This window comes from Phodopus roborovskii, unplaced genomic scaffold (assembly GCF_943737965.1).
Source record: "Phodopus roborovskii unplaced genomic scaffold, PHOROB, whole genome shotgun sequence".
Taxonomy (NCBI): Eukaryota; Metazoa; Chordata; class Mammalia; order Rodentia; family Cricetidae; genus Phodopus; species Phodopus roborovskii.
The window spans coordinates 50,549,767-50,574,559 of record NW_026126407.1 but is presented as its reverse complement, the minus strand read 5'-3'; the positions used below and the strand labels follow the sequence as shown (position 1 = coordinate 50,574,559).

The following is a 24,793-nucleotide window of genomic DNA, read 5'->3' as shown; positions in this document are numbered from 1 at the left end:
TCTATGCAAAATCGATGCTCTGGTTTTGGTCCTCAAGAGATGAGATGAAGCAGCAGTTTTTGTTTTCATGGTGGTAAGGATTGAAGACAGGCCCTTGTGTGCTTTAGGCAAGTGTTCTGCTTGCATTCCCAGCCTCACCTGGGGGCTGGGGGAGAGCTTGCTAAATTACCCAGGTTTCTTTGTATTTATGTGTTGAATTTACAATCTTCTGCCTCAGCTTCCTAAGTAGCTGAGACTACAAGCCTCTGTCTCATACAGTAAGAGAGACAGATAGTTGGAGAATGCTTACCATCCTGTGTAAGTCAGTTTCAGGCTGCACTGTAGGTCTGTAAGGAAAGGTTTACTGCAGAGCATGAGCTGAGGACATGCTGTCCACTGTGGGAGACTGGGTATTGTATGCAAGTCCTTGACTGCAGCCATTGCAAACTCAGCAGTAAGATCTCAGTCAGTGCCATTCATCTTCCTGCCTCTTGCTCCCATCCCCTAGGTGTTTATACGAGAGCTCATCTCCAATGCCAGTGATGCCTTGGAGAAACTGCGGCACAAGCTGGTGTCTGAAGGCCAGGTGCTTCCAGAGATGGAGATTCATCTTCAGACTGATGCCGAGAAGGGCACCATCACCATCCAGGTACTTCTGTTCTGGCATTACTGAGCTCCTCCTTAAGAAACAACCAGGCTGAGCAGACTCAGAGAAGCCTGCATTCCAGTTATGGCTGGACCCAAGTGATGTGCTGACCATCCTTCCATCTGAGGGCTCTTGCCCATTCTCTCACCCATCTTGAGAAGCTTAGAGACACTGGCAGAAGAGAAGGAAATTTAAAATTTCCAAAAAAGGCTATGGTTTGCTTTTTTATTACTTCAGTGGTCTCTTTTGAAGAGACTTGTAGAGGTTTTATTTTTCAGTTTGTGGTACTGGGATTTAACCTGAAGCCTGCTACATGTTAAGCAAGTTCTCTGTTGCTGGCTTGTACATACCTTTGTGTCAGAGTTTATCATTTATTACTCTCTTTTTAAAAGATGTATTTATTTTTATTTATGTGCCTCTGTGTGTGTGTGTGTGTGTGTGTGTGTGTGTGTGTGTGTGTGTGTGCGCACACACATGTGCCAACATGCATTCAGATGCCTGAGGAGACAGGAAGAGGCTAGCATCTCCCCAGGAACTGGAGTTACAGATAGTTGTGTGCTCAGAACCAACCTTGGGTCCTCTGCAAGTGCAATAAGCACATTTAATTGCTGGGCCATCTCTCCAGCTCTTGTCATTTATTTCCTTTTATGCCTGTGTTTTTATTGATTTGACAGGGGAATGTTTGCTTCTGAGAAAGATAATACTTTTTCTTCTAGAAAACATCAGAAAATGTTTTCTTGTAGAAGTTTCTTTTACTTTAGCTCTTCCATTAACGTCTGTGATACTTTCAAGTGAATTTATGTATATGGTGTGACATGAGGGCTGAAATATACTTTGTGTCTGTGGTTATCATTTCTGCACTGTCTTTGGAATTCTACCCCAGCCAGGCGGTGATGATGCATGCCTTTGATCCCAGCACTTGGGAGGCAGAAGCAGGTGGATCTCTATTTCAAGGCCAGCCTGATCTACAGAGCGAGTTCCAGGACAGGCTCCAAAACTACAGAGAAACCCTGTCTCAAAAAACAAAATAAAAAAAGAATTCTACTCCATTGCATTATCCTGGAGCCATGGTCAGAAATGCAGTGGCACACAGCGTGCACAGCCTTCTGGTTCTGTTAGTTGCCCAGAGCATTCTGTCTGGTACAACTTTATAACAAGTCTCAAAATGAAGCAGTGTACTTTCTCCAACTAGTTCTTTTTAAAAATATTCCAGGTCCTCTATATTTCTGCATAAATTTTAAAGTCAGTTTGTCATGTCATATAAAACTTGTGAAGATCTTCATTAGAGTGTGGCAAATGTACAGGATAGTCTGGCAGAAAACAAAACAAGTTAAAAAAGCAGAAAGTATTAGATACAGTCTCTCCTGTATATCAGCCATGCATGAAATTTTTCTTTAAGGAATCTGTAGAGGTTCCAGTGTGTCTGGGGTGGGGGAGGGTGCATATACCTACTATAATTTATATATAATACAGTACTTGGGAGATTAAGGAGAATCACAAGTCCAAGGCTAACCTGCACTTCATTATGAGACCCTGTCTCAAAATAAAGCAAAACAAAGCAAAAGTAGTTTTAAAAGTCCTGGTGTATATACTAAGGCAAGTATTTCAATGTAAATTATATTTAATGACCAACTAGAAATCAAGTTTTATGTAATTTTATTGGCATAGTTATTATATGTACAAATTAATTTTAAATCATTCTTTAATTATAGTTTTTCACGTTCCACAATAAAAGATTCAGACTATATGTTGACTCTTCCTCTAGTACCTTGGAGAGAGAATTAGCTAGAAGGTTTTTGTTGCCTTTTGTATTGGGTCCTGGCCCATGCAACAGACATGAGCTAGCAGAGTGACGGTGGTGAGGCTTTGTCCAGCAACACTGAGCTGCCCACTGCTGCCACAGCTTCTTATCACAGCTGATTGTCAGAGATGGTTTTGTTTGGTTGCTAGTTTATTTTTACTCACTTGGTTTTTGAATTTCGTATATATTTCCAGCCCCTCTTCTCCATCCACCCCCCGTGCCCCATGTTGAAGTTCTTGTCTTGCTCTTGTCTGTGTTGACTTCATTGCCTGAGTCCTCAGTAGGGCTGTAATCTCTCTGCACTGCCCCGGATGACATCCCAGAAGGAAGCAAGATTGCTCTGCTGTGTTGTCACTCTCAGTTGATGAAGTGTTAGTATCTAGAGTGTTCTTCAGTCTTGGGTGGGGCGCAGTGCAGGGTTGGTGAAAAGCAGTTGTTTTTGTGGTAATAAAGTGAGGAACTCAGGGGGGGCGTGGCAGGAAGGAAGAAGGGCCTGTAATGGCTGAGCTCTGGGGTTTTTACAGATGCAGTGAGCTGAGTCTTCATCTGCTCAGAATGCTGTCGCCTGATAATTTATGAACAGGAGAAAGTAGCATCACAGTCTGGACACAGAGCAGCCCATGACCCAGGCACTAGCACATCATGCATCCTTCTGTGCCCTTACATGACCCATGTGTGCTTGACACAGGCTAGAATCATCTGAAAGGAGGGAACCTAAATTGAGAAAATGCCTTCATAAGATCAGCAGTAGGACATTTTCTTAATTAGTAATTGATGGGGCAGGCTCAGCCCATTGTGGGTGGGGCCACCACAGGCAGGTTGTCCTGGATTCTGTAAAATATGAGGCTGAGCAAGCCATGATGAGCAACCCCTCCATGGCCTCTGCATTAGCTCCTACCTCCAGGTTCCTGCTTGGCTTGAGTTCTGCTCACATGACTTTTAATGATGGCCTGTTATATGGAACTGTGAGTGATATAAACCCTTTCCTCCCCACTTTGCTTTTGGTTGTGGCATTTCATCACAGCCACTATGCTAGTAGGCTCCTTAGGCCTCCTTTTGGAGTGCAAGCTTGGTGTGTATCTATGTGTTCCTAGGTGTGGACCTTGAGCATGCCACTAGGCTTAACTGTGCTTTTCTCTAGGGCTTTGCTAATGTTGCTCTTTCCACTGAGAACATTTTCCTAGTCTCTACCTGTTGACATCCGGACTATCCATCAGAATCCCACACTGGCCTCAAATATCCATCAATCCTCTGCCTCATTCTTTCAAATCCTGACAGGTGTTAATCACCACACCTGACTTACAGGACTTTTACTTTAATGTTTGTTTGTTTGTTTGCTTGTTGTGGGTGCTGATCTAGGGTGAGGGAGAAGTTCCCATGACCTACTCACCTTCAAATGTTCACATGCTAACACCATCCCTTGGGGACACAGGATCTAGAGAGGCTTGCTGTAGGAGGAGACCTGCGGTCCCACATGAGACTTGCAGCTGCTCCAGGAATACACTGACCAGGGAACTGCAGGAGGCCCTTCCTGCTTGCATGATTAAACTGCCCCCAGAAGATCCTCACTTTGCACAGGACCCCACAGTTGTAATTACTGCCTTAATTGCTCTGAGTCAGAAGAGCCATTAGAGGATGGATCAGAGAGAGACTGGCATGGGTGTGGCCAGGGTATTCCTCAGTGATGGGAGCTGGATGTTTACCTGTTGACTTGCTGGCTTAGTTCCTTCTTCCTAGGATTGGTTTTGTTTGTTTGTTATGTTTGGGGGCTGAGGATGAAACCCAGGCTCTCCACAAATGAGCTAAACTACTGAGCTGTACCCTGGGCTGGGCTGTTTTCAGTGTTGAGTCCTCTGACCCTTCAGGTGTTCTCTGATATTGTAAATGCACAGGACTGGAGTCTCTGAGCTTGTAGTATGCTTCCTCAGCCCTGCCTAGCCAGTGTCATGGAGACTATCAGTCCTTATGGTGCTGTCCATGTGCTTTGGCCTAGCTACACAGAGGCTGTGTGTGACAGTATCTCTCTCTCTTCAGGATACTGGCATTGGGATGACACAGGAGGAGCTGGTGTCTAACCTGGGAACAATCGCCAGATCGGGGTCAAAGGTGGGTATAACCTAGAGCATTGTCCCACTAGGGTGGGCACTATAGAACCATAGAGAGGTTTCTGTTAGTGGTCTCATTTTATAGTGGAGATTGAACTCACACTTTGCTCAGCATAGTCAACACATTGAAGCCTGCCTGTCTGAGTCCGGGAGGAGCCATTCCATTTCCTGACGCTTGTCTTCAAGTTAGCCCTCAGCTACCCTCTGAGCTACAGACTGTCAGCAGAGGTGGCCACTTCTCCCAAGCAACATTGCTTTGAAAAATCATCTTGGGCCACCCTGCCAACACGTGCAGTGGTGCCAAGGTCAGCCAGCAGTTAGTCATCATTTTATTCCCCATGTGATGGAGGCTGTGCTGGGAAGATAAAATATATTTGTTCTGGGATCCCCAGCAGAGGCCTGAGGACACTGCTCTTTGAATCCCGTGTGTTTTTTCTGTCTGTTTCTGTTTGTGTAAATGGCACCATGACTAAGCCATATAAGTCTCACAGGAATTTCTACTTTTAAAATTTTCTGTATTACGACTTCTGCCCATGAAGTTCCTTTCCCTATTGAGTTTTTGTGTAAGGTAGTCTACACTGTCTCAGAGATCAGCTGTGAATTAAAGCAAAATGAGATGTAAAGTCCGCTCATTGATTGCACTAGCAAGATGTGCTGGAAGCTCCTGTGTTTCATGTATATAGAAAACAGATTTTGCAGGATGTTCTGGACAGCCAGCTTCAGCCGGAGCAGTGGACTATGGCAATGTGAGAATAGCCAATCAAGCATTGGAATGTTTTGCAAAAGCATGTTTATCTTCTATTTCTATGGAACCCCAAAGTAAAAGTATTTTTAAAAAGTGGTACCTGTCCTGAGCACACTTATTCTTTAAAACAGTATGCTCTGACTATTTATACTCTGCATACTGTGAGCAGGGATGGTCTTCAGTATGGGGCAGAGATGCGGGTTATATAGTAACTGCTTTAGAGAAGATGCTTAGCATCCCTGGGTCTTCTATCCTGGTCCTGGACCTATACCCAAGGGCACCAAGGGACAGTGGTGCCAGGTTTGTACTGTTTCCCACAAGGTTTAGAGACATGACATACAAGACAACTGTAGCAGCTGACCTACAAGGTCAAGTTGCCTCTTCCCCTGTCTGGTATGACCCAAAGTTGTTGGCAATGAGCAGTGTAAATAGGGCACAGCCCTATACCTGCCTGGGCCCTGCTGAATGCCTTTGGGCAGCTTGTTCCAGCTTCTGTTGATTTAGTCCTTTATGAGAATGTAGGGTCATAGAGAAGGTGTCAGTGTGCTTGCTAACAACACTCTTGACATATGTTAGAGGAGCATGCCAGGCACAGCACAGCACAGCACAGCACAGGTGGGATCAGCCTCGCTGAGCAGTCTTTGCCACCACAGGCCTTCCTGGAAGCACTGCAGAACCAGGCAGAGACCAGCAGCAAGATCATTGGCCAGTTTGGAGTGGGTTTCTATTCAGCCTTCATGGTAGCTGACAAAGTTGAAGTCTATTCCCGCTCGGCGGCCCCAGGTAGCCCAGGTTACCAGTGGCTTTCAGATGGGTAAGTAAGAAGGGGCCTTTCCCTCATGGCACTCAAGAGTCTAATGTCATCTAGCATGCAAACTAGAGATCCCCTGGAAGTTTGCAGAGTTGACTCATGGGTGTTGAGACAGGATCTTTATATTTAGCACAAGTTTGGCCTTGAACCCACAGCAGTCCTCTTGCCTTAGCTCGAGTGTTGGGATTACAGATATGCACCACTGCATCCAGCAAGAGTTAGACGTTTCCTAAGATAAAATTGTACGGTTTGTGGGTGTTTATATGAAACCTGATCTTCTGCTTTGGGAAACCGAGTAGTCTCGGGCATGGGTCAGTATGTGCTGTGGTTCTGTCCTGTTTGGGTTAGGCCCTTGGTAGTTCAGTGAAAGCACAGGCTTCCCTCTGGTGCCCTTGACTACAGCCAGCCTTCCCTGGCCTTGGGGCTCTTTCCCAAGACAGGACTGACCTCATCACCCTCTTGTGTCCCCAAGGGCAGTGTGAGCTCACATAGCTCTCTCCTCCCATGTACACTGTGGGTTGCTCACATAGCTCTCTCTTCCCGTGTACACTGTGGGTTGCTCACATAGCTCTCTCCTCCCATGTACACTGTGGGTTGCTCACATAGCTCTCTCTTCCCGTGTACACTGTGGGGAGCTCAGATAGCTCTCTTCTCCCATGTACACTGTGGGGTGGTGTCTGACAAGGTGATACGGTGAATTTAATGCAGACTGCACTTGAAGAGAATGGTGCCTTGATGCCAAACTTGTGTGGCCACCCAATGGGCATAGCGCACTACAGCCCAGAACTCCTGGACTCAAGCAATCCTCCTGTCTCAGCTTCCCGAGTAGCTGGGACTACAGGCATGCATTACCATACCCGGCTAGTGAATGTGCCACATTGGGCTTGGTCTACAGCAAACTGTGGAGCTAACTTTGCTCTCATTCATGATTTAGTTCTGGAGTGTTTGAAATTGCGGAGGCGTCAGGAGTTAGACCTGGAACCAAAATAATCATCCACCTCAAGTCGGACTGCAAGGATTTTGCTAATGAGTCCCGGGTACAAGGTAAGAACAGCCAGACCTGCAAGGCAGACATGCCTGAGTGAGGGGCATATAGCACTAATGGGTCAGGAGAGGACTCAGCCTCCCACTCAACAGCCACGTCTGTGGAAAATCAGTTCCCACTAGCCCTGTTTCAGCTGCCTTGATGGCAGCGCTATGGAGCCCTCTGTCATTTCCTGCTGAGGTTGTCTGTCGTGCCCTGAGATCTTGGGACTCTGCCACTTTCTGGGCAGAGCCTTTTAAACCTAGAGCTTGGAAGAAATGAGTACTTCCAGCCACGGTTTGGCTCTGTCTGGCCGGTTCTCTGAGAGCTCTGAAAAGACCCTTTGCCACCAGGGGGCCCCCTCTTCCTGTGGTGGAGGTTGACCTTAGGGGTCTGTGCCTGTCTAAAGGTTTGCATCTACCTGCCTTGCACAAAACAGGCAAGACCTCACTGGAGAGCTGTTGGTCTTCACTGTGTTTCTTTCTTCTCCAGATGTGGTGACAAAGTACAGTAACTTTGTCAGCTTCCCCTTGTACCTTAATGGAAGGCGGATTAACACCTTGCAGGTGAGGTCCTGGGCTGCCTTTGAGGCTGGGGCAGCTGCAGAAACCCTCTCAAGAATGTAGAGGGTAGGGGGACATTGATTAGAATCTCAGGGTTGATAGCAGCTAGGGGTACAGGCAGTTTTCCTTGAGGCATAAGTCACATATCACAAAGTGCAGCTCCCCTCCTCTCCTCGCCCCAGCCTTGTGCATTTAGTGAGTGGTACCTGTTTTATACAGCTAGTTAATCCTTCACAACTAGTTTTGGAACACTTCTATCAACTGAAAAGCAGGCCTGTCCCCACTGGCAGTTCTTATGCCCAGGCCTTCCTTACAGCCACAATCAACTCTGTCTGTCTGCATTTGCCTAATTTGTGTATCAATGGAGTTATATTGTAGGAGGCATAGCCTTGTTCCTTTTTGTGACTGAGTGGTATTCCATCTCATGGATAGATCACATGTTATGGGCTTGCTTGTTGTCTCTGCTGAGTATACTCATGCCTGGTCCCCTGGTCAGTCCTTTCCAGCCTGCTGTCAGAGGGTGGGGCTCTTGTTCCAGAGCCCTTTGTATCTCACTCCTTATGTCACCTTCAGTCTGCACCAGTGTGGGGGCTTCCTAATCCCCGCTGGCCTGTCTGGAGGTCTTATCCCAGGCCTGCGCAATCATTGAGAAACATATTTGGAACATGACACCCCCCTTTGATATCAATCTTCAGGCCATCTGGATGATGGACCCAAAGGACATCAGCGAGTTGCAGCATGAGGAATTCTACCGTTACATTGCTCAGGCTTATGACAAACCCCGTTTCACCTTGCACTACAAGACGGACGCACCACTCAACATCCGCAGCATCTTCTATGTGCCAGAGACGGTGAGCTGCCTGGCTGTTGACAGCATAGCCTTGGGTCCAGGACTAACTCCCAGGACCCAGGGGCTCCCTAAGAAGAGCTGCACATGATTGCCAGTGTGTACTTGCCATTGTGGTAGATGGTTGGGGCTACTGCTGCTCCCCTCTATCTCTCTGGTTTGCAATCGCAGCTCTGCCAAGTCTGCAGTGCAGAAGCCTAGTCAAGCCCTGCTACTCTGCCCTCCCTGGCAGCATTCAGGTCCTATTGCTCTCTGGAAAGGGGCTGGGCTGGCCCTGGCCCTCCCAAACTGTGAGTGAGGTTTTTGGGCAAGACCTTTGACATCCATGGATGTCAGAAATGCTGAATCTCAGCTCAGTGGGACTTCCTAGATCAGCTCACGCCAACTGCAGTCAGTGCTAAGGCAGAGTGGGTGTTTTCTAAGGGTCAGCTGGGTTTTGGCTTTGTGATTCCAGTGTGAGCTTTGCCAACTCACAGTTGGTGCTTCAGTGGGCCAGTGAGACTACAGGCCATGGGACCCAGATTTCAACTCCATGTCTTCATGTGTCAGGAGATACTCGTGTTTTCCCACAACCATTTCAAAACTGTAAAATCCATGGCCAGGCCCCATCTTGCAATGGTGGTGGGGAAATGCATGCTGACTTTGGCTGGTTTGTTGGTTCTGACTCCTGGTAACATGTGACTATTTGGGGGACATAAAACACTTGTTCAGTATCCTCTGTTGGGTGCAGTTTGGGGAGGGTACCCCATCCCCTCCAGAGCACTTCAGATTCTAGCAGAGTTGACACTGGTGAGGAATAGGTACATTCTTCCTCTCACATTGGCCTTGTTCACCCCTGGGGCTCATCATCTGCGTGGCCTAGGGAGGTGTTGGCTTTCTGCCATGCTATCCTCAATCCTACCTTCCCTTTATATGGAGGATTCTACTGTTACCCCCATCATATTCTTTCCTTTCTTTCAGAAACCATCCATGTTTGATGTGAGCAGGGAGCTGGGCTCCAGCGTGTCATTGTACAGCCGCAAGGTCCTTATCCAGACCAAAGCTACAGATATCCTGCCCAAGTGGCTGCGCTTTGTTCGAGGTACCGTTGCTGCCACCCAAACTCTGGTTGGACAGTGACCCAGTGTTCCTAAGTGTCATGGGTCCTGTGTCCTCATGCTACCCACTGTATTTGCATTTGCTGCCTCTCAAACCATCCTCACCCGGCGGGACTGAGCATGAAGGGAGGGCTCAGCACCTCTGGGGCACAGCCTGGTTGTCCTGTGTGATCATGTCGGCAGAGGGATGTGAGTTCTTTTATGCTTAGAAATTTGGCCTGAATTTCAGATTTAAGCCTGAGTTATGCTTGACCTGAGATTATAGTTCAGTACAGGATTCAGCATTCACTTTCATATCACAGAGACCAACACAGTGCATGTTACAGTTAGAAACTTTTTCTTGCATGTAGCCCAGGCCTCAATCTCCTGAGTTCTGAGATTACACACTAGCTTAGTTAGTACTTTGAAGCTGAATGCCAGGATGCATTTGCTATGTGTCCCAACAGGCACGACCCCCATCACAGGCCAACAGGCCAGTCCTGCCCTTGAGACAGTTTTACCCTGAGACTGCTGAATTGCCCGCTACCCATGAGCAGGACTGAGAAGCAGCACTCCCCTGCCCTTCCTGCCCCTCTTTTACCACCCATGGCTCACATGAGGCCAGGAGGTGAGGGGAAGTCAGTTCAGAATGGGAAGGCCTCCCATTGGTACAGGGGTTCTGATGTTCCCTGTCTCCTCAGGTGTGGTGGACAGTGAGGACATCCCCCTGAACCTCAGCCGAGAGCTCCTGCAGGAGAGCGCACTCATCCGGTAAGCCTCAAGGGCGACTGGCATGCATTCTCATGAGGGCTGTGCTTTATTGGTTCTACCCTTCTGCTCCAAGTGTAGCTTCCAGGAGCCAAGAGCTAAGAGCAAAGAGAGGCCCAAGGGCAGGATCCCTTCTGCCCTTCTATTGTCTTGACCTCTGAGGTTTACTGTTGAGCAAATGTCATTAGGAAGAATTTGGAATTGGCTGGGCCACTACTGGCTGGGGCCAGGTTGGGCTGTACTGGAAGGTGCCTCAGCTTGTTCCCTTTGATCACAGGCACTCCCAGTGATGTTTTAGGAAGCACTTATAACTGGGTATATATTATTTACCCAGGCTCTTAGAGTGGAACACAAGTTACTTTTCCCTTAAATACAATTGTACAGTAAATGGAGAAAGAACTCGGTCCTTTTTCTCAGCTCATCCTCAAGCCCCACTGGGTCTATAGCTTTTACCTCTCAGATTGTGAGCAAACAGGTTTGTGTGATGTTGAGTGTCTATGGGGGACATAAAAACATGGTGGAGTAGAAAGGGAGCTGACTGGGGAAATTAAAGGGTTCTGCTTAGTAGTGACTCACGGGTATCTGTACCAAGTCCATTCCAGCCAACTTCCCTCAGCCTATACATCAGCATTTCCAAGACTGTGTGGCTGTGGCAGGACAATGGTTGGAATCTCAAAGGAGGATTGGCTTCTGTCCTGAGAAAGTCTGGAGCAATAACCATGGCAGGAAGCTTACTGTTTTACATTGGTCTTTGCACTGCTGTGGCTGTTGATTGCTGCTTTGCTCCTGGTAGCAATGGTTATGTCAAGCACAGGGAAATAAGTCTAGGTCACTTGCTTTCCCCAGAGGGTTTCTTGTGGCATCAGGCCAGTATTCTGTAGGGTGGCCCTGCATTTGGAAATGTTAAACACTCCCAGGAAAGAAAAAGGTTGCTCCTGTGGGTGGGGCAGGATTTTTACTTGTGCCTTGATTAGTGGTGTTCTCTAGGGTAAAGGAATGTCTTTCAGGCTTCTCTTTGTTTGATAGCTCTTGCTGTCTCTCAGTGAGTATCATGTTAGTTTGTACATACACACACACTTTATTGTTTGGTTTTTTTGTTTTTTGGGGGGGGTTGTTTTGTTTTAGATTTTTGTTTGTTTGGGTTTCACTGTGTAGCTTTGTAGACCAGGCTGGCCTCGAATTCACAGAAATTCGAATTCACAGAAATCCACCTGCCTCTGCCTCTGCCTCTGCCTCCTGAGTGCTGGGATTAAAGATATGCACCACCACCACGCAGCTTGGGTTTTTTGTTTTGTTTTGTTTTTCTTCTATTTTTGTTTGTTTGTTTTTACAGTTATTACCAGGCAAGTATTCTACCACTGAGCTACTTTCCCAAACCCAGGGTACTTTCTTATTTAAAAGAGTGTAAATGTAACTCTCCAGCAAATTTTCAGGATTTCACTTATTTATGAATTTTTTTTTAAAAGTGGTGTTAGGATTAAACTGAGGGATTCATATGTGCTAGGCAACCCCTTTCTATAGTATTCCATAATATTTAAAAATGTTTACCACTTTACTTGTATAGACTGTGGACTGATTCCCCAATTTAGTCAGGAAACACTGTTCCTGTCAGGGTGTATTGTATTATATTATTCTGGTTTGGAACCTCCTTTCTGCCAATTCCTCTCACTTCTACAGCCCCTTGTGCTGGCCCAGGCATACCAGGCAATGAGGTTCACAGCTCTGTTTTATCACAGCCATAGAAAACCTAACTAAGACAGTAACCATCCTTTATTAAAGCCTACTCCTGTGTACTTGACCCTGACCCCATTAATAAAACTCCTTTAGGCCTTTATGTGATAATGCAGTAAAAAATGTCCTGGTTGCAGAATCTTGTTGTAACTTTGCCAAATTATACAGAGTATGCATACTCTACTCAGTATGTCCCAGGTTATAGATGTATAATAAATACATACAGTACTGACCTAGCTGCGAGGAGCTCTGCCGTGTAGGTACAGCCTTTGCGTGCATACATACTGTGCTGTAACTTACTCCTATTAGGCTTTTCATGTGATTGGTTTTAGTTTTTCGAGACAGGGTTTTTCTATGTAGCCCTGGCTGTCCTGGGACTTACTTTGTAGTCCAGGCTGGCCTCAAACTCACAGAGATCCACCTGCTCCTGCCTCCTGAGCCCTCGGATCAAAGGCATGCACACAACCACCTGGCCTGTTCTGTTTTCTAACACAGACATGTCTTCCTAGCTCTAGGATTATTAGATGGAAGTTTTTTGTGGCTTCAGTACTGTATGGTTCATTTTAACCCTAAGCCTGCTTGTAGGGAAAAAGGACCAGCCAAAGAAACATGGTCTGGCACTGCAACAAGAACCAAATGAATGCAACCTGACCCTGAAACCTGACCTTAAACCTGTGCAGAAAGCCAACCAATCCCTGAGCTGGAGATCTAGCCATCCTAAGCGCAAAGATTTAAATCTGACCAATCCCCACCCTGGAAATCTCCCTGGAAAAACTCTGCCCCCTAAGGAGCCCTATATAAACCCTGTGTCTGTTCAGCTTGCAGCTGTTTGGCCCTCCTGGCTATCCTCTGCCTCCCTGGCAGAGGCAGCCAGTCCCCTGGATTCTTCCCTCCCAATAAATGCCTTGAATGAGGTTTGGGTGAGACCTTTCACCAGAGCAGAGACAATCTTGGGGGAAGCAGAGCAGAACTGCAACACACACACACACACACACACACACACACACACACACACACACACGAGCAGAACTGCAACACACACACGCGCGCGCGCACACACACACACACACACCCCGAACCTTCCCCTAGCTAAGTGGAGTGTAACTCTGCTCCCAAACTATAACAACTTCGCTTGGGAAACCCTCTCCTGCCCGAGCAGAGCTGACACACGGGAGAAGCCTTTCCCTGAAGCAGGGCTGTAAGCTGCTGTTTTTCTCTGACCTGTGATATTCCTTGGCTCCCCAGTGCCAGAATACCTTTCCATCCGAGCTGTAACACTCAGGATTCTGTGACTCTGTGCCAGAGGCCATTCCCATCCATCTGAGCCGCCACAGTGCTTTGTCATGTTCTACAGTGGAATCACTCTCCTTATTTCTGACGAGTGATCCCTGCCGGTGCTCAGGGTAGGCAGACACTTTCTCAAGATGTCCACTGATGGTTGTCCCTTCATGTGTACTGCCATCTTCCTGCAGGATGCCTCTCACCTCAGGGCAACACGGGGTCCTTTTTATTCTATAGTTTCCATTTGACTCAGGTCAAATGGTGCCGCTATGCCTGCCCTCTGGTTTCTGGTGTGGGTGCATTTCCCATGCTCCCATGGCCCTGGTGCTTCACAGAAAGCCCTGTTTACAGTCAGTGTCTTCTGTGCTGCAGAAAACTCCGGGATGTTCTACAGCAGAGACTGATCAAGTTCTTCCTTGACCAGAGTAAAAAAGATGCTGAAAAGTATGCCAAATTTTTTGAAGAGTATGGCTTGTTCATGAGGGAGGGCATTGTGACCACTGCAGAACAAAACATCAAGGTAGGTTGTTTTCCGGTCCTCTTAGTCAATGCCTTCCCTATTACAGAGGAAGCTGGTCAAGGCTATGTACTGAATGTGGTATTAAAGCAGATCCCTCTGCTGCCAAGGTTCAGCATTTGGACATTAGGCTCCTGGGTCTCCTGATAGGTAGTACATGTCCCTAACTGTGTTGGTCAGACTCAAGTGACTGACAGAATTCCAGACTCATCTGCTCTTGGTTACTGAGGTTTCAGTGTGTGTGGGGGAGTGGGGGGGGGGGGTGACTGGAGCCCAGAGCCCAAGCAAAGAATCCCTGTTTTCTGACTATCTCTCTTTTCTCTTATTTTTACCTGAGCCCCCAGTTTATGGGATTGTGCCTCCCACACTCAGAATGAGTGCTTCCCCTCAGTTAATTGTGGCTCCTTCAGGTTGATTTTCTTAGGTCTTTTCTTAATGAGGGGAAACTGACAGGAATGGAGAGCTATGGAGAAACCATGTCTTGAAAAAAACATCGATGTCCGATGTCACTGCCCTAAAGCCCATTCGTAGCTCATTGGTATGCAGGTGACAAGGCTGGCTCTGTGGATCTTCTCTGGGCCTTCTCCCGCCAGGTTGTCAACAGGTTTGAGCAATACTGGTCTCCTTAAGATCTCCATTTGTTATTTGTCCAACACTGTGAGAAAGAGCCAAGGGGATCAGCTTGCAGAAGGAAAGATTTATTTTCACTCAGTGTCCCTTTGCCTTTGATATTTGGGGGCTTTCATGAAGCATTAGGAGCATGTGGTGACAAGAAGGCTCCTGACTCTGAGGAGACTGGGGAATGTGGAATGTTTGTTTGTTTGTTTGTTTGTTTCCAGTTGCCACTGTGGACAGAGAGAAGCTTCTAGGCCCCAGTGTAGTGTCTCCCATGAATGGGGCTGGCTATCCTGCAATAGTTTGTCCAGCTCTCCTGGCCACCTAGGTTAAAAAGTTTTCCCACAGTCTTATATGTGTCTTCAGTGGGGTTCATGGGCTTGTCTGAAACTCTGAGGGACAGGCCAGGGAGCCAGAAAACTGCAAGCTTTACCACAAATCAGAGGTGAAGATGATGCTCAGATCTTGGCCCTGGGGTAAGCAGTGATCTACCCATGTCTGCAGGAGGACATCGCGAAGCTGCTACGGTATGAATCCTCAACCCTGCCTGCTGGGCAACTGACCAGTCTATCAGACTATGCCAGCCGAATGCAGGCTGGCACCCGCAACATCTATTACTTATGTGCCCCTAACCGTCATCTAGCTGAGCATTCACCATACTACGAGGCCATGAAGCAGAAACACACTGAGGTAGGTGGGCTCCAGCCTGCTGCTGGGCCGAGGATGGTATCTTAGAGGGTCTGAGCTTTGAGGGAAGGGTTTGAACTCCCAGCTCTTCATCAGAGAAAATGATTGAATGTGTTTCAGGGCCTATAGGCTGTGTGGTGTAAGGCAGTGCCCTTGTCTGTGATGTGGCTGTTGTTAGGTAGATGAATAATGTATGTGTCTATCACCAAGAAGCTTCTGGTGAGCTGTTGCTCAGGCCGCAGAGCCCCAGTGTCTGTAGCATCCCCTGTGTGCGCTGTGGGCTAATAGGTCTGGATGCCCGCAGGTACTCTTCTGTTACGAGCAATTCGATGAGCTTACTTTGCTGCACCTACGGGAGTTTGACAAGAAGAAGCTGATCTCTGTGGAGACAGACATCGTTGTTGACCACTACAAGGAGGAAAAGTTTGAGGATACGTCTCCAGGTTGAGTCCCATCTCTCTGTGGGGCATGGTCCCATGGGAATGCTGTGCAGGAGACTGTCACTTATCCCATCTTGACCTGCCCACGAACACAGAGCATTCTCTTTCTCACTTGGTTTTTTAGTGAGGTTGCTTGGGAAAGTCCTAACAACCAGTGGGGGCATGTAGGGCTCAGGCATTGCTGATGCCCCTCCTGTGAAGTTCTTGCAATTGACCAGACTTTCGGGGAGAGGTGGAATTGCTCCCACCCCACCCCCTCTTTTTTTGTAGCCCTGACTGGCCATGAACTCCTAACCCTCCCACCTCACTGCCCTGAGGATTACAGCCCGTCCCAGCATGGTTGGGTTCAGATTTTTCTTTTTAAAGCCCTAAAAAAAATTTACAGAGGACAGGAACGAGCACAGGTGTTTTCAAAGTTTTCTGTGTCAATGAAAGGCATTTCCAGGAGCCTCTGTCCCTAGTAAGGTAGTATAGCTAGAGATAGCTCAGGAATGTATTAGTGGGCCTCACAAAGTGAGACAGTGGTTGGTGGCCCCTGGGCTCACTCACTTCTTTGGTGCAGCTGGTGAATGCCTGTCTGAGAAGGAGACAGAAGAGCTAATGGCTTGGATGAGGAATGCATTGGGGTCTCGTGTCACCAGCGTGAAGGTAAAGCCTTCTGTGGGCCTTGGTGTCTTCTTAGAGCCTGACTGTACCTTGGGATACTGGCCTGGTGGGGTCCACAGAAAGGCACTGAAGCCCGGGTGGGAGCTTCACCAGGCACTACCACCTCACCATCAAAGCTTTGTCTTGCTTGGTACTGTCCTCTCTTAAGCCTGCCAGTCTGTGCTGTCCCTAGACCCCAGTGGGTTTAGGCCTCTGGGCAGGGGCTCCCAAAAGCCGCCTCTGCCTCCTCTTGACCTACCTGCTGAGGGCCTCACTGAAACACAAGATTCATGTTTGTGCCTCCTGTCACGAAGAGGTCTCACTTGACAGCTGAGGCTTTGCCTCTCCATGCAGGAGGGGTCTCCTAGCCACAGGGGAGAAAGATCGGAGCCAGTCCAAGTACATACCCCTAGACATCTAACTGTGGTCTAAGTCATCACAGCCTGATGACTGAGTTACTGAAGCAATTGGTGTAGAAGCAGGTGCCACCATAGGGCCAGTCTGCCTCCTACCCAATGGCCTGGTTAACTACAGACCCTATCAACCTTGGGCCCCTCACTACTAAGTTCTTCCTCATCCTGGGCCTTGCTTGCAGGTGACTTTCCGCCTGGACACCCACCCTGCCATGGTGACGGTGCTGGAGATGGGAGCTGCTCGGCACTTCCTGCGAATGCAGCAGCTGGCCAAGACCCAGGAGGAGCGTGCTCAACTGCTACAGCCCACTCTGGAGATCAACCCCAGGTTTGTCCAGGGCTCCTCCAGATTGTGTAAACACAGGGTCTTCTGTCTGGAGAGCATTTAGAAAGCATGGCTGTTACACTTGTGTACATGTAAGGGTGGCTCTAAGAGAAGGGCCTTGCAAGTAAGCAGAAGTTAAAAAGTGCTCACTGGAAGCTTAAACAGAATATTGCTGTTTCCCATTTAATATACTAGAGTTCTGTTTCTTTGAGCTAAACCACAAACCTGACATTTTCTTACTTTGCCTGTTGTTTTGTTTTGTTTTTTTGCTATCTCTGTGCCCTTAAAGCCACTTTCGGTAGTTGCCATTTTTTTCCCCCTGAGACAGAGTTTCTCTGTGTAACAGTCCTGGCTATACTAGAACTCACTCTGTAGACCAGGCTGGCCTCAAACTCACAGAGATCCATCTGCCTCCCAAGCGCTGGGATTAAAGGTGTGCTCTACCTGGCAGCAGTTGCCATTTTTTAACTTTATGGATGGGTCTTGGTACACGTGGCAGAGAGTGTTCTAAACAGTAACATTCACTGTGTGAAGCCACCTCAGTACAGCATATGTGTTTGACAGACATTTTGTGTGTCTTCCATTTTGGAGCTGTTGGAAACAGGGTTGCTATGAACACATGCTTCTCTAGGTTGTGCGGTCCTTGGTGGTCCAGGCAGTGTGAGCCGCTTTTGCCTGTCCCCACAGAGTTCCCAGTCCTTGACAGGGGGACACCTTGCATTTATTGTCTGTCTTCTCAGTCTTCTCTCCTAGTGGGTTCTCTTCTTTAGTGTTCATTTGTAGTTAGTTTATTTGAGATGGAAGTCTCACCATATATATAGTCTTGTCTGTCCTGGAGCTTGCTGTGTAGGCCAGGCTGGCCTCTAGCTCACAGAGCTCCACCTGCCTCTGCCTCTCAAGTGATGGCATTAAGGTGTGTACCACTATGCCTGGCTTTACTTTCAAAAATCTGTTGTCTTAAGGTATCTTTTGTTGACAGTAAGATCTTTATTTTTATTATAATCAAATTTATAAATCTTAGTACTTTAGGGTTTTAATTCTTTCTAAAAAGCTCTATAGTTTAGGCTTTGGGGTCAGTTGGGTTTTTTGTTTTTGTTTTTCAAGACAAGGTTTCACTGTGTAGTTCTGGCTGTCCTGGAACTAGCTCTGTAAACCAGGCTGGTCTCCATCTACCTGCCTCTGCCTCCTGCTTAGTGATGCTGACACTTTTACAGTGGTTGTTGTCTGGATAACTTCTAGAATCTGGGTATTTTTTCCTGCTAGACAGTCTGGACACATTGTAGTTTTTAGTGTTCTAATAATCATAACAGCAGAAGCCCTGGGTTAGTGATGCTCAACTTGAGTTGGTTTCTATGATGCAGGCACACATTAATAAAGAAGCTCAGTCAGCTAAGAGACCGGGAGCCGGAGCTGGCCCAGCTGCTGGTGGATCAGGTGAGGAGGACAGACTGCATTCCTTTGTCTGCCTTGGGGGTAGGAAGCCGCTGTCTTCCTAGGGGTCACATGTAGGTCAGGCGGGACTTGAACCCCTGTTCTGATTTTACTGTCCCATCCCTACATTTCAGATCTATGAGAACGCCATGATAGCAGCAGGACTCGTCGATGACCCCCGGCCCATGGTTGGCCGCCTGAACGACCTTCTGGTCAAGGCCCTAGAGAGACATTGACAGCCCAGAGACTGGTCCTAGTATGCAACCCAGGTTTTCTCAGGTGACAGATGGAGCTGCCTGGGGAAGAAGGACTTGATATACAGATCATACCATCAACTGCTTGAGATCAGCTTTATTTGCCTCAATTAAAGCGGATTTCTTAGTCGTATGGTAGACACTCCGTCTGCTCTGGGACGATGGAGTCCTGCAACACCACACATGTCACCACAAGCATATGGCTGTGCTGCTTGATGACATCAGGTTTTCTTGAGTGTCACCTCCACTGGGTAATGGTCACTGATGGCTTCAGCCTGCAGAGGTCAGAAGGGCATGAGGCCTGAGCAAGCTGCTCCACACTCACAGAAAGCGTGAGCAGATAGGAAAGAAAGCTTTGTTGTTCCTGACCCACATCTTGTGTGGGAAACAGTAGCAATGTTGGCAATCACTGCAGCCAGCTCTTGCTTGGCCTCTGGTTAGCTTAACCCACATAAAGGAAGGACACATACCAGCTGCTGGGTAAGTCTGTATGCTGCTTGGAAGTCAAAAGGACCAGCTGAGTTGGAAACAACAGCTCCCTGGAGCAGAGCTCCGGCAACCACAATCCTGCAGGACATCAGAGGACAAGGTTCCTTCACCCTCTTGTCTCACATAGTCTTAGGTAATGGTTTCCTGGCCCTGGGATCTAAACTTGATCCACACAAGAGCATTAAGAGAGGGCCTTGCACTGGCAGGAGCTAGCATGTGAGGGATACCCAGATGGGACTCCATCACCAGCAGCCTTTTTGACAAGAAAACTAGGACCCTGTGAGCCAAAGTTTCTGCTCATTTGAGTAGGAGACAGGAAGTGAAGGGTTGGTTGGCCAAGCACCTCCTGGCTGCTTACCTGTCATAGGCACAGTGTGTGGATGTGGCAGTAGTGTCCGCACTGTCAGGGATCAGCCACTGGAAGGCAGGGCTTGTCCGGAGGCGGATGGAAGACCACTGGGAGGGACTAACATAGCTGCAGCCAGCATTGAAATCTCCCATCATCATGACGTCCTGCCAGGAAACATGCCTGTTGGTCCAGTGACAAACAGGACCAATAGAACCCACTGTCTCTAGGATGGTCTCACCTCCAGGTCCCACTTTTGTCTGACATCCAGGTAAACATCATAGAGGGCATCAATCTCAGTCACAGCATCTGCTGGGGCTGCGTGCAGGGGCACGATTGCAAACTCTCTGACCTCTGAGGAGATAGCAGACATGCTGAGGACATGGTATCCAGAGACCAGCCTGGATTGTAGCTGGCTTGAGGATAACTGGGGCCCTCCATGCAGGGTCTGGCTCAGCTGTGGAGCATTGCTAGAGTGTATGACAGTTTCTCAGAGGACAGGCATTGTCCTCGTAATTGAATGTAAACCGAGCACTGGGAGCTGAGGGTACTCCTGAAGGGGTGGGGGCAGCCCTGCCACAGGCTTCTAGAGGTCTGGATGTGAGCTGCAGATTGTGTCTCTGACTTGACCTGGGCAGGGCTAAAAGTGAAGCACAACGACACTCACCAGTGAATGGGGAAAAGAACTTGACGATGGCAGGCTCTCGACTGAAGGTGTCATTCCCACAGGGCACACAGCCATCATCATAGTAATAGCTGTCCTGAACAGACACCTGGTCAGGCCTAAGGAAAGACCAGGCAGAAGGTGACTTTAGGGCTGAGAGCCGCTCTCTTTAGCCTTCTAGAAACCTACTGTCCTGGAAACAGGAGAGGCTAGGTGTATACTTACTCTCCATGACACAACAAGACTAACCCAAGTCCTTGTTACAAGCTGTGAGAGGCATCAGTGTAGATGCCCACCTGGCCTTTACCTCTGTTCTTGCCCTGTAATATACATTGCTACCCCTACTCTTTAAGGGCCTCCCAAGTAGAAGAAGGGTACCCTGGGCTTCCAGACCACCCTCAGCCTCTGCAGTGCAAATTTTGGGTGCTATCTATACCCTGTGCTTGTATTCTCGGGTTTTGACGGTGTAGGACTTTACCTGTACAAGAAAAGGTACTGTTCCTTGTAGCTGTTGCGGCCCAGCGGCTCACTGACCACATAGCGATAGGTATCAGGTTTGTCCCTGGATAAAGGAAACCAAAGGTCCTTTGAGACCATAAAGGGAACCTCCTGGCAGCTGGTAGCAAGGTTCCATCCGTGGAGCACAAAGGGGGTAAGGGGATGCGGCTGTTCCCCTGTAAGTGGTAGTAATATACATACTCCAGGACCCCAGCACTGTCACCCACCGATTGAGCTCATCCAGTAGCTTCCCAACAGCCACCAGGTGGGTGTCTCTGACCTCTTGGACAACAGCGATGTCATAGCGGCTCAGGATCTGGGGGTAGGGTCACAACAGCTTAGCAAGACAGGCTGGGAGGACAGTCCTGCCACCAGCAGCCCAGGGCATCAGACGGCCACAGCTGCAGCTACTGCTGTTACTCATGGCACAGTTATCTGTAGCTTACACTCTGGTCACATATCTGCCAGCCATGGGCAGGGTGACAGTGACCTGGGCTGGCAACCCTGACATCCACCCAGGTACTGGTCAGACCTGAATTTCACTGACTTCTGTGGCCCTTGGGGAAGCTTCCACCTCTCCCTGGGGTCCCTCTGCTCTCAGGCATGGGCTACCCGGAACTTACTTTCACAATGTAGCTAGAGATGGTGGCGTTGGACATCTTAGTCTCCCCGAAAGTCCGGATGTTGAAGGCTGCGATTCTCAGAGCCACAGCCAGCTGCAGCAGGCTGACGAGGGTGAGCACCACCCCCATTACCCCTGTGCATCGCATCCTGTGAGATTGTGGGTGGTCAGGGGGAAGAAGCAGTGGCCCTATCTTAGCCTCCAGAGCCATCCTGTTCTCATGCTGTGTAAATACCAGCTGGGAGACATCAGTCCTTCCCTGCACCTCACACCACAGAAAAACCGTAGGTCTCCTCTCTCACTCACCTGAAAGCCAGTCCTGGGTGTAATCACTGGAGACAGCACAAGGCAGCGCAGATCTGCTCTTCTAGTGGGTTCAGTCCCCGAGTCCGCACTGGGACTGGCTGATGAACAAGGGATTTCACTCCACAGATGACCAATCCTGATACAGAGATGCCCGCAGAGATGATGAGAATTCTGCCAAAGACCTGGGATATTCTGACACTTAATTTCTCCTTTTATTTTTAAAGAAAAATTCTTTTTACAAAATGTATGAAGGGGAAAAAAAAAAAGTGTGCATTTGCAGAGCTGCTAGCACTCTAGGTCGCTGCTCGGGCAATGCCAGCCTGCCCTGCCCTGCCCTGCCAGTTTTAAAGGTTCAGGCAGTTATGACCTCCCCAGGGCACATGTGTACCCTTCACCTGAGAGCACAGAACAATGGGGTTGCCTATGTGGCTATCCCACTGGGGCCCTGGGGCAGGCCAACAGCACATGCTGACTTTAACAGACATAGAGCCTCCTTGCAGCTGTAAAAGCAGTGTCTGATAATGTTTGTGCATGGTTATAAAATGCCTAATAGTGTCCTTTGCCCTGTCTTCACCACCAGGGATGGGCAGTAGGTGTGCTGGCTCATCTACTTGTGTCTGGTCTGGGGGACCTTAAAGTCACCTTGTAGCTAGAGGACAACTTCCAGACATTGTGCATGGATTTCCAAGGCAGGTTGTGTCTTAGGACCAACCCCTCACCTCCCAAGCTGGTAAAATTGCTAGAGGCTCTGGGTGGGAATTCTTCCTGGGGTATAAGCTCAGGAGAACCCCAAATGCCTACATCATAAGACAGCATAATTCAGGGCTAGATCTTGCCATCATTTTATTTTCAATTCTTGATAATTTCTTTGTGTTTCTCCCCTGAAACTGCTGAAACAAGATACCACAATCCATGAAATCTGTAGCCAGAGTTCCAAAACCTAGGTGCCGTGTGAACCCGCTCTAGGGGGATTCTTGTCGGTCCAGCTTCCACCTTCATGATCATGTTGGCTTCTTTGGGGTCACTTATCCCTCTATGCCATCAATGGAGCTACATGTAAGTACTCTCAGATAAGGTCAGGATAATGTCCCATCTCACCACTCTTGATCACATCTGTGGTCTTCCCCTCCCCCCCTTAAACTATGAATCTACATGCACATATGGAAGCCAGAGGTTGATATGGGACGTCTTCCTCCATTGTTCTCTATATTATTTTTTGAGACAGGGTTTCTTCACTGAATCTAGAGCTCACCAAATTGGCTAGAGTGACTGACCAGCAAGCCGCCAGAATCCCCCATCTGTCTCCTAGTGCTGGGATTGCTAGCACATGCTGCCATACTAATCTTACATGAGTGCCTGTGGGTGGGCAATCAGTTCACCCACTGAACCTTCCCAGCTCCCAAAGTCTTCTTTTGCAAAGTAATAGGGTATGGACATCTGGGATGCCATCATTATCCATCAGAAGCTCTATGTTGAAGGGGCCAGCTCTCCAGGGACACTTCAATTTTACAGGGATAGAACCATCCTTAGGAAGGAAGAGCTTGTATACCCAGGGAGATGTGGAGGTAGGGTATAGGAGTGGGCAGCTACAGGAGGTTGGAGAGCCTAGAGGGAGTGGGGTAACCTAGAAGGTAGGAGTTGAAAAGGCTAAGGTCAGCAAAGTATGGCAGATCTGCCAGCTGGCCAGGGTGCCTGGCATGTAGGACTAGAAGGGATTAATAAGAGTGCAAAGGTAAAGACACCTCCAGGAGGCCAATGTCCCAGTGGCACTGATGCACATCTGCCTGTGTCTCACGTGGACAGCCTCAGACATGGGATCACTGCCCACCTCTGCAACTGCCAGGAACCCCATCGCAGTCTTGTTGAAACAGGTCTTGGATGGCTTGGGAAGTGTATGTAGCCCAAGACGATCTTCATCTTTTGAGCCTCCTGCCTCCAACTTGCACATTCTGGGATCTGTGCTGAGATTACAGACAGTTATGAAGAGCTGGGGAGCAAACTATGACCCAGCCCCATTCTTCAAAACAATGCGTGCCCATGCTTCAGTTCTCAACCTGAGGCTGAACAGACTCTAGTGTGCTAACACCCAGTTCCCACCCAGCCAGCAAGGCCACTGTGGCACCTAGTAACTCAACACAACTCATTTTTCTACCTTGTGCACATATTTGATCAACTAATGACAGGAATGGGAACGGACCTTGGGGGTAGCCAATGTGCACAGAGAGGTGGCTTGGATTAGTAAGATCTGGCATGTGTGGCTTTCCGTATAGAGCCCCACCCCTCTGGTTCTCAGCATGTGGTAGGGTTAGAGTACTGGCTAGCCTGTTACCCACTCCCTGCTCCTGAGAGCTCTCAGGTACCCTGCCATCCTTCCAGCAGTAGAAAGGTTAGGACTTAGGCAGCAGCTGAACCCTGGGCCCCAATTGCATGTAGTGGCCCCATAACAGGGCTCCTTGGGCAGCTCAGATTGGGTCCACTTGAGCTTGAGGCGGGGTCAATCACTTAGGATAAGGGCTTCTCTGCCAGCCCTGTGGTTTGAGGGTTGGTGGATATAACACTAGTTAAATGTGAGTTTACCCCTCTTAAAAGGAAACAGGCCTCTGGGATGTTACATAGACTTGCTTATTTCTCTTCTGTGTTCTCCTGTGTCAGCTACAGCTGTGTAGTCAGTGGCCTCAAAGCTCAGCATGCACAACAGTTATCTTCTCTCTTGTATATAGGTCTGTAGGCTAGGTGGGATGCCTTTGTCCCTGGGGCTTGACTAGAAGTACAAAAAGGAGGGAGGTGGGAACTCCACCAGATAAACAGGGCGTGCGGTGCTCTTACATCTGTATGCTGTCTGATTAGCAGGAAGGCATGGGGTACATTCCTCCGTGCCAGAGCCCACTTTGGAGATGTAGGGATAGGCACCATGGAAAGTGGAAGCAGCTTAGGCTTGTGGAAATTCAGTCCCACCAACAAAGAAGTCTGTTGACCGCCAGGGACTGTGAGGGAAGCTGGCAACTCTTTCAGATCAGGTTAGCTTTTGAAGGTCAGCTCTTACTCTACAATATTCTCTTTTTTAAATTACTCTTGTCACTGATCCTGAATGGGAAAACAGGAAGAATGAGCCAAGCCAAAGGATATGGGACAAATCCTCTTAAGCACTGTGACCAGAAACAAAT

At 48.4% G+C, this 24,793-nt stretch overlaps 2 protein-coding genes across 2 annotated transcripts in view; one reads left to right on the top strand and one right to left on the bottom strand.

Moving 5' to 3' along the window:
* Trap1 (TNF receptor associated protein 1) overlaps window positions 1–18,837 on the top strand; it is a 28,727-nt gene extending 9,890 nt beyond the window's left edge. The window contains exons 4-18 of the mRNA XM_051181311.1: window positions 488–628; window positions 4,461–4,532; window positions 5,930–6,090; window positions 7,022–7,131; window positions 7,604–7,677; window positions 8,370–8,525; window positions 9,482–9,602; window positions 10,299–10,368; window positions 13,750–13,897; window positions 15,014–15,199; window positions 15,501–15,639; window positions 16,199–16,284; window positions 16,877–17,022; window positions 18,381–18,453; window positions 18,585–18,837. Coding sequence (XP_051037268.1) covers window positions 488–628; window positions 4,461–4,532; window positions 5,930–6,090; window positions 7,022–7,131; window positions 7,604–7,677; window positions 8,370–8,525; window positions 9,482–9,602; window positions 10,299–10,368; window positions 13,750–13,897; window positions 15,014–15,199; window positions 15,501–15,639; window positions 16,199–16,284; window positions 16,877–17,022; window positions 18,381–18,453; window positions 18,585–18,686 — 1,785 coding nt within the window. The 3' untranslated portion in view covers window positions 18,687–18,837. The remainder of the gene's footprint in view (window positions 1–487; window positions 629–4,460; window positions 4,533–5,929; window positions 6,091–7,021; window positions 7,132–7,603; window positions 7,678–8,369; window positions 8,526–9,481; window positions 9,603–10,298; window positions 10,369–13,749; window positions 13,898–15,013; window positions 15,200–15,500; window positions 15,640–16,198; window positions 16,285–16,876; window positions 17,023–18,380; window positions 18,454–18,584) is intronic.
* Dnase1 (deoxyribonuclease 1) lies at window positions 18,783–21,471 on the bottom strand. The gene is made up of 8 exons (XM_051181312.1): window positions 21,325–21,471; window positions 20,929–21,017; window positions 20,682–20,765; window positions 20,207–20,322; window positions 19,781–19,893; window positions 19,552–19,706; window positions 19,175–19,271; window positions 18,783–18,979 (listed from the first exon to the last, which is right to left on the bottom strand). Exons 1-8 carry the CDS (start codon window positions 21,469–21,471, stop codon window positions 18,926–18,928), a joined length of 855 nt encoding a protein of 284 aa, XP_051037269.1. The 3' UTR covers window positions 18,783–18,925.
* Between the last annotated feature and the right edge of the window lie 3,322 nt (window positions 21,472–24,793).

Bases quoted from the DNA above. Each gene is read 5' to 3' on its own strand.
- Dnase1 (XM_051181312.1), bottom strand. From the start codon at position 21,471: ATGCGATGCACAGGGGTAATGGGGGTGGTGCTCACCCTCGTCAGCCTG. The intron at 20,323-20,681 runs GTAAAGTCCTAC...GTCTTTCCTTAG, and splicing joins CAGTACCTTTTCTTGTACAG to GCCTGACCAGGTGTCTGTTC. The intron at 19,272-19,551 runs GTAAGCAGCCAG...GATGTCCTGCAG, and splicing joins ACACACTGTGCCTATGACAG to GATTGTGGTTGCCGGAGCTC.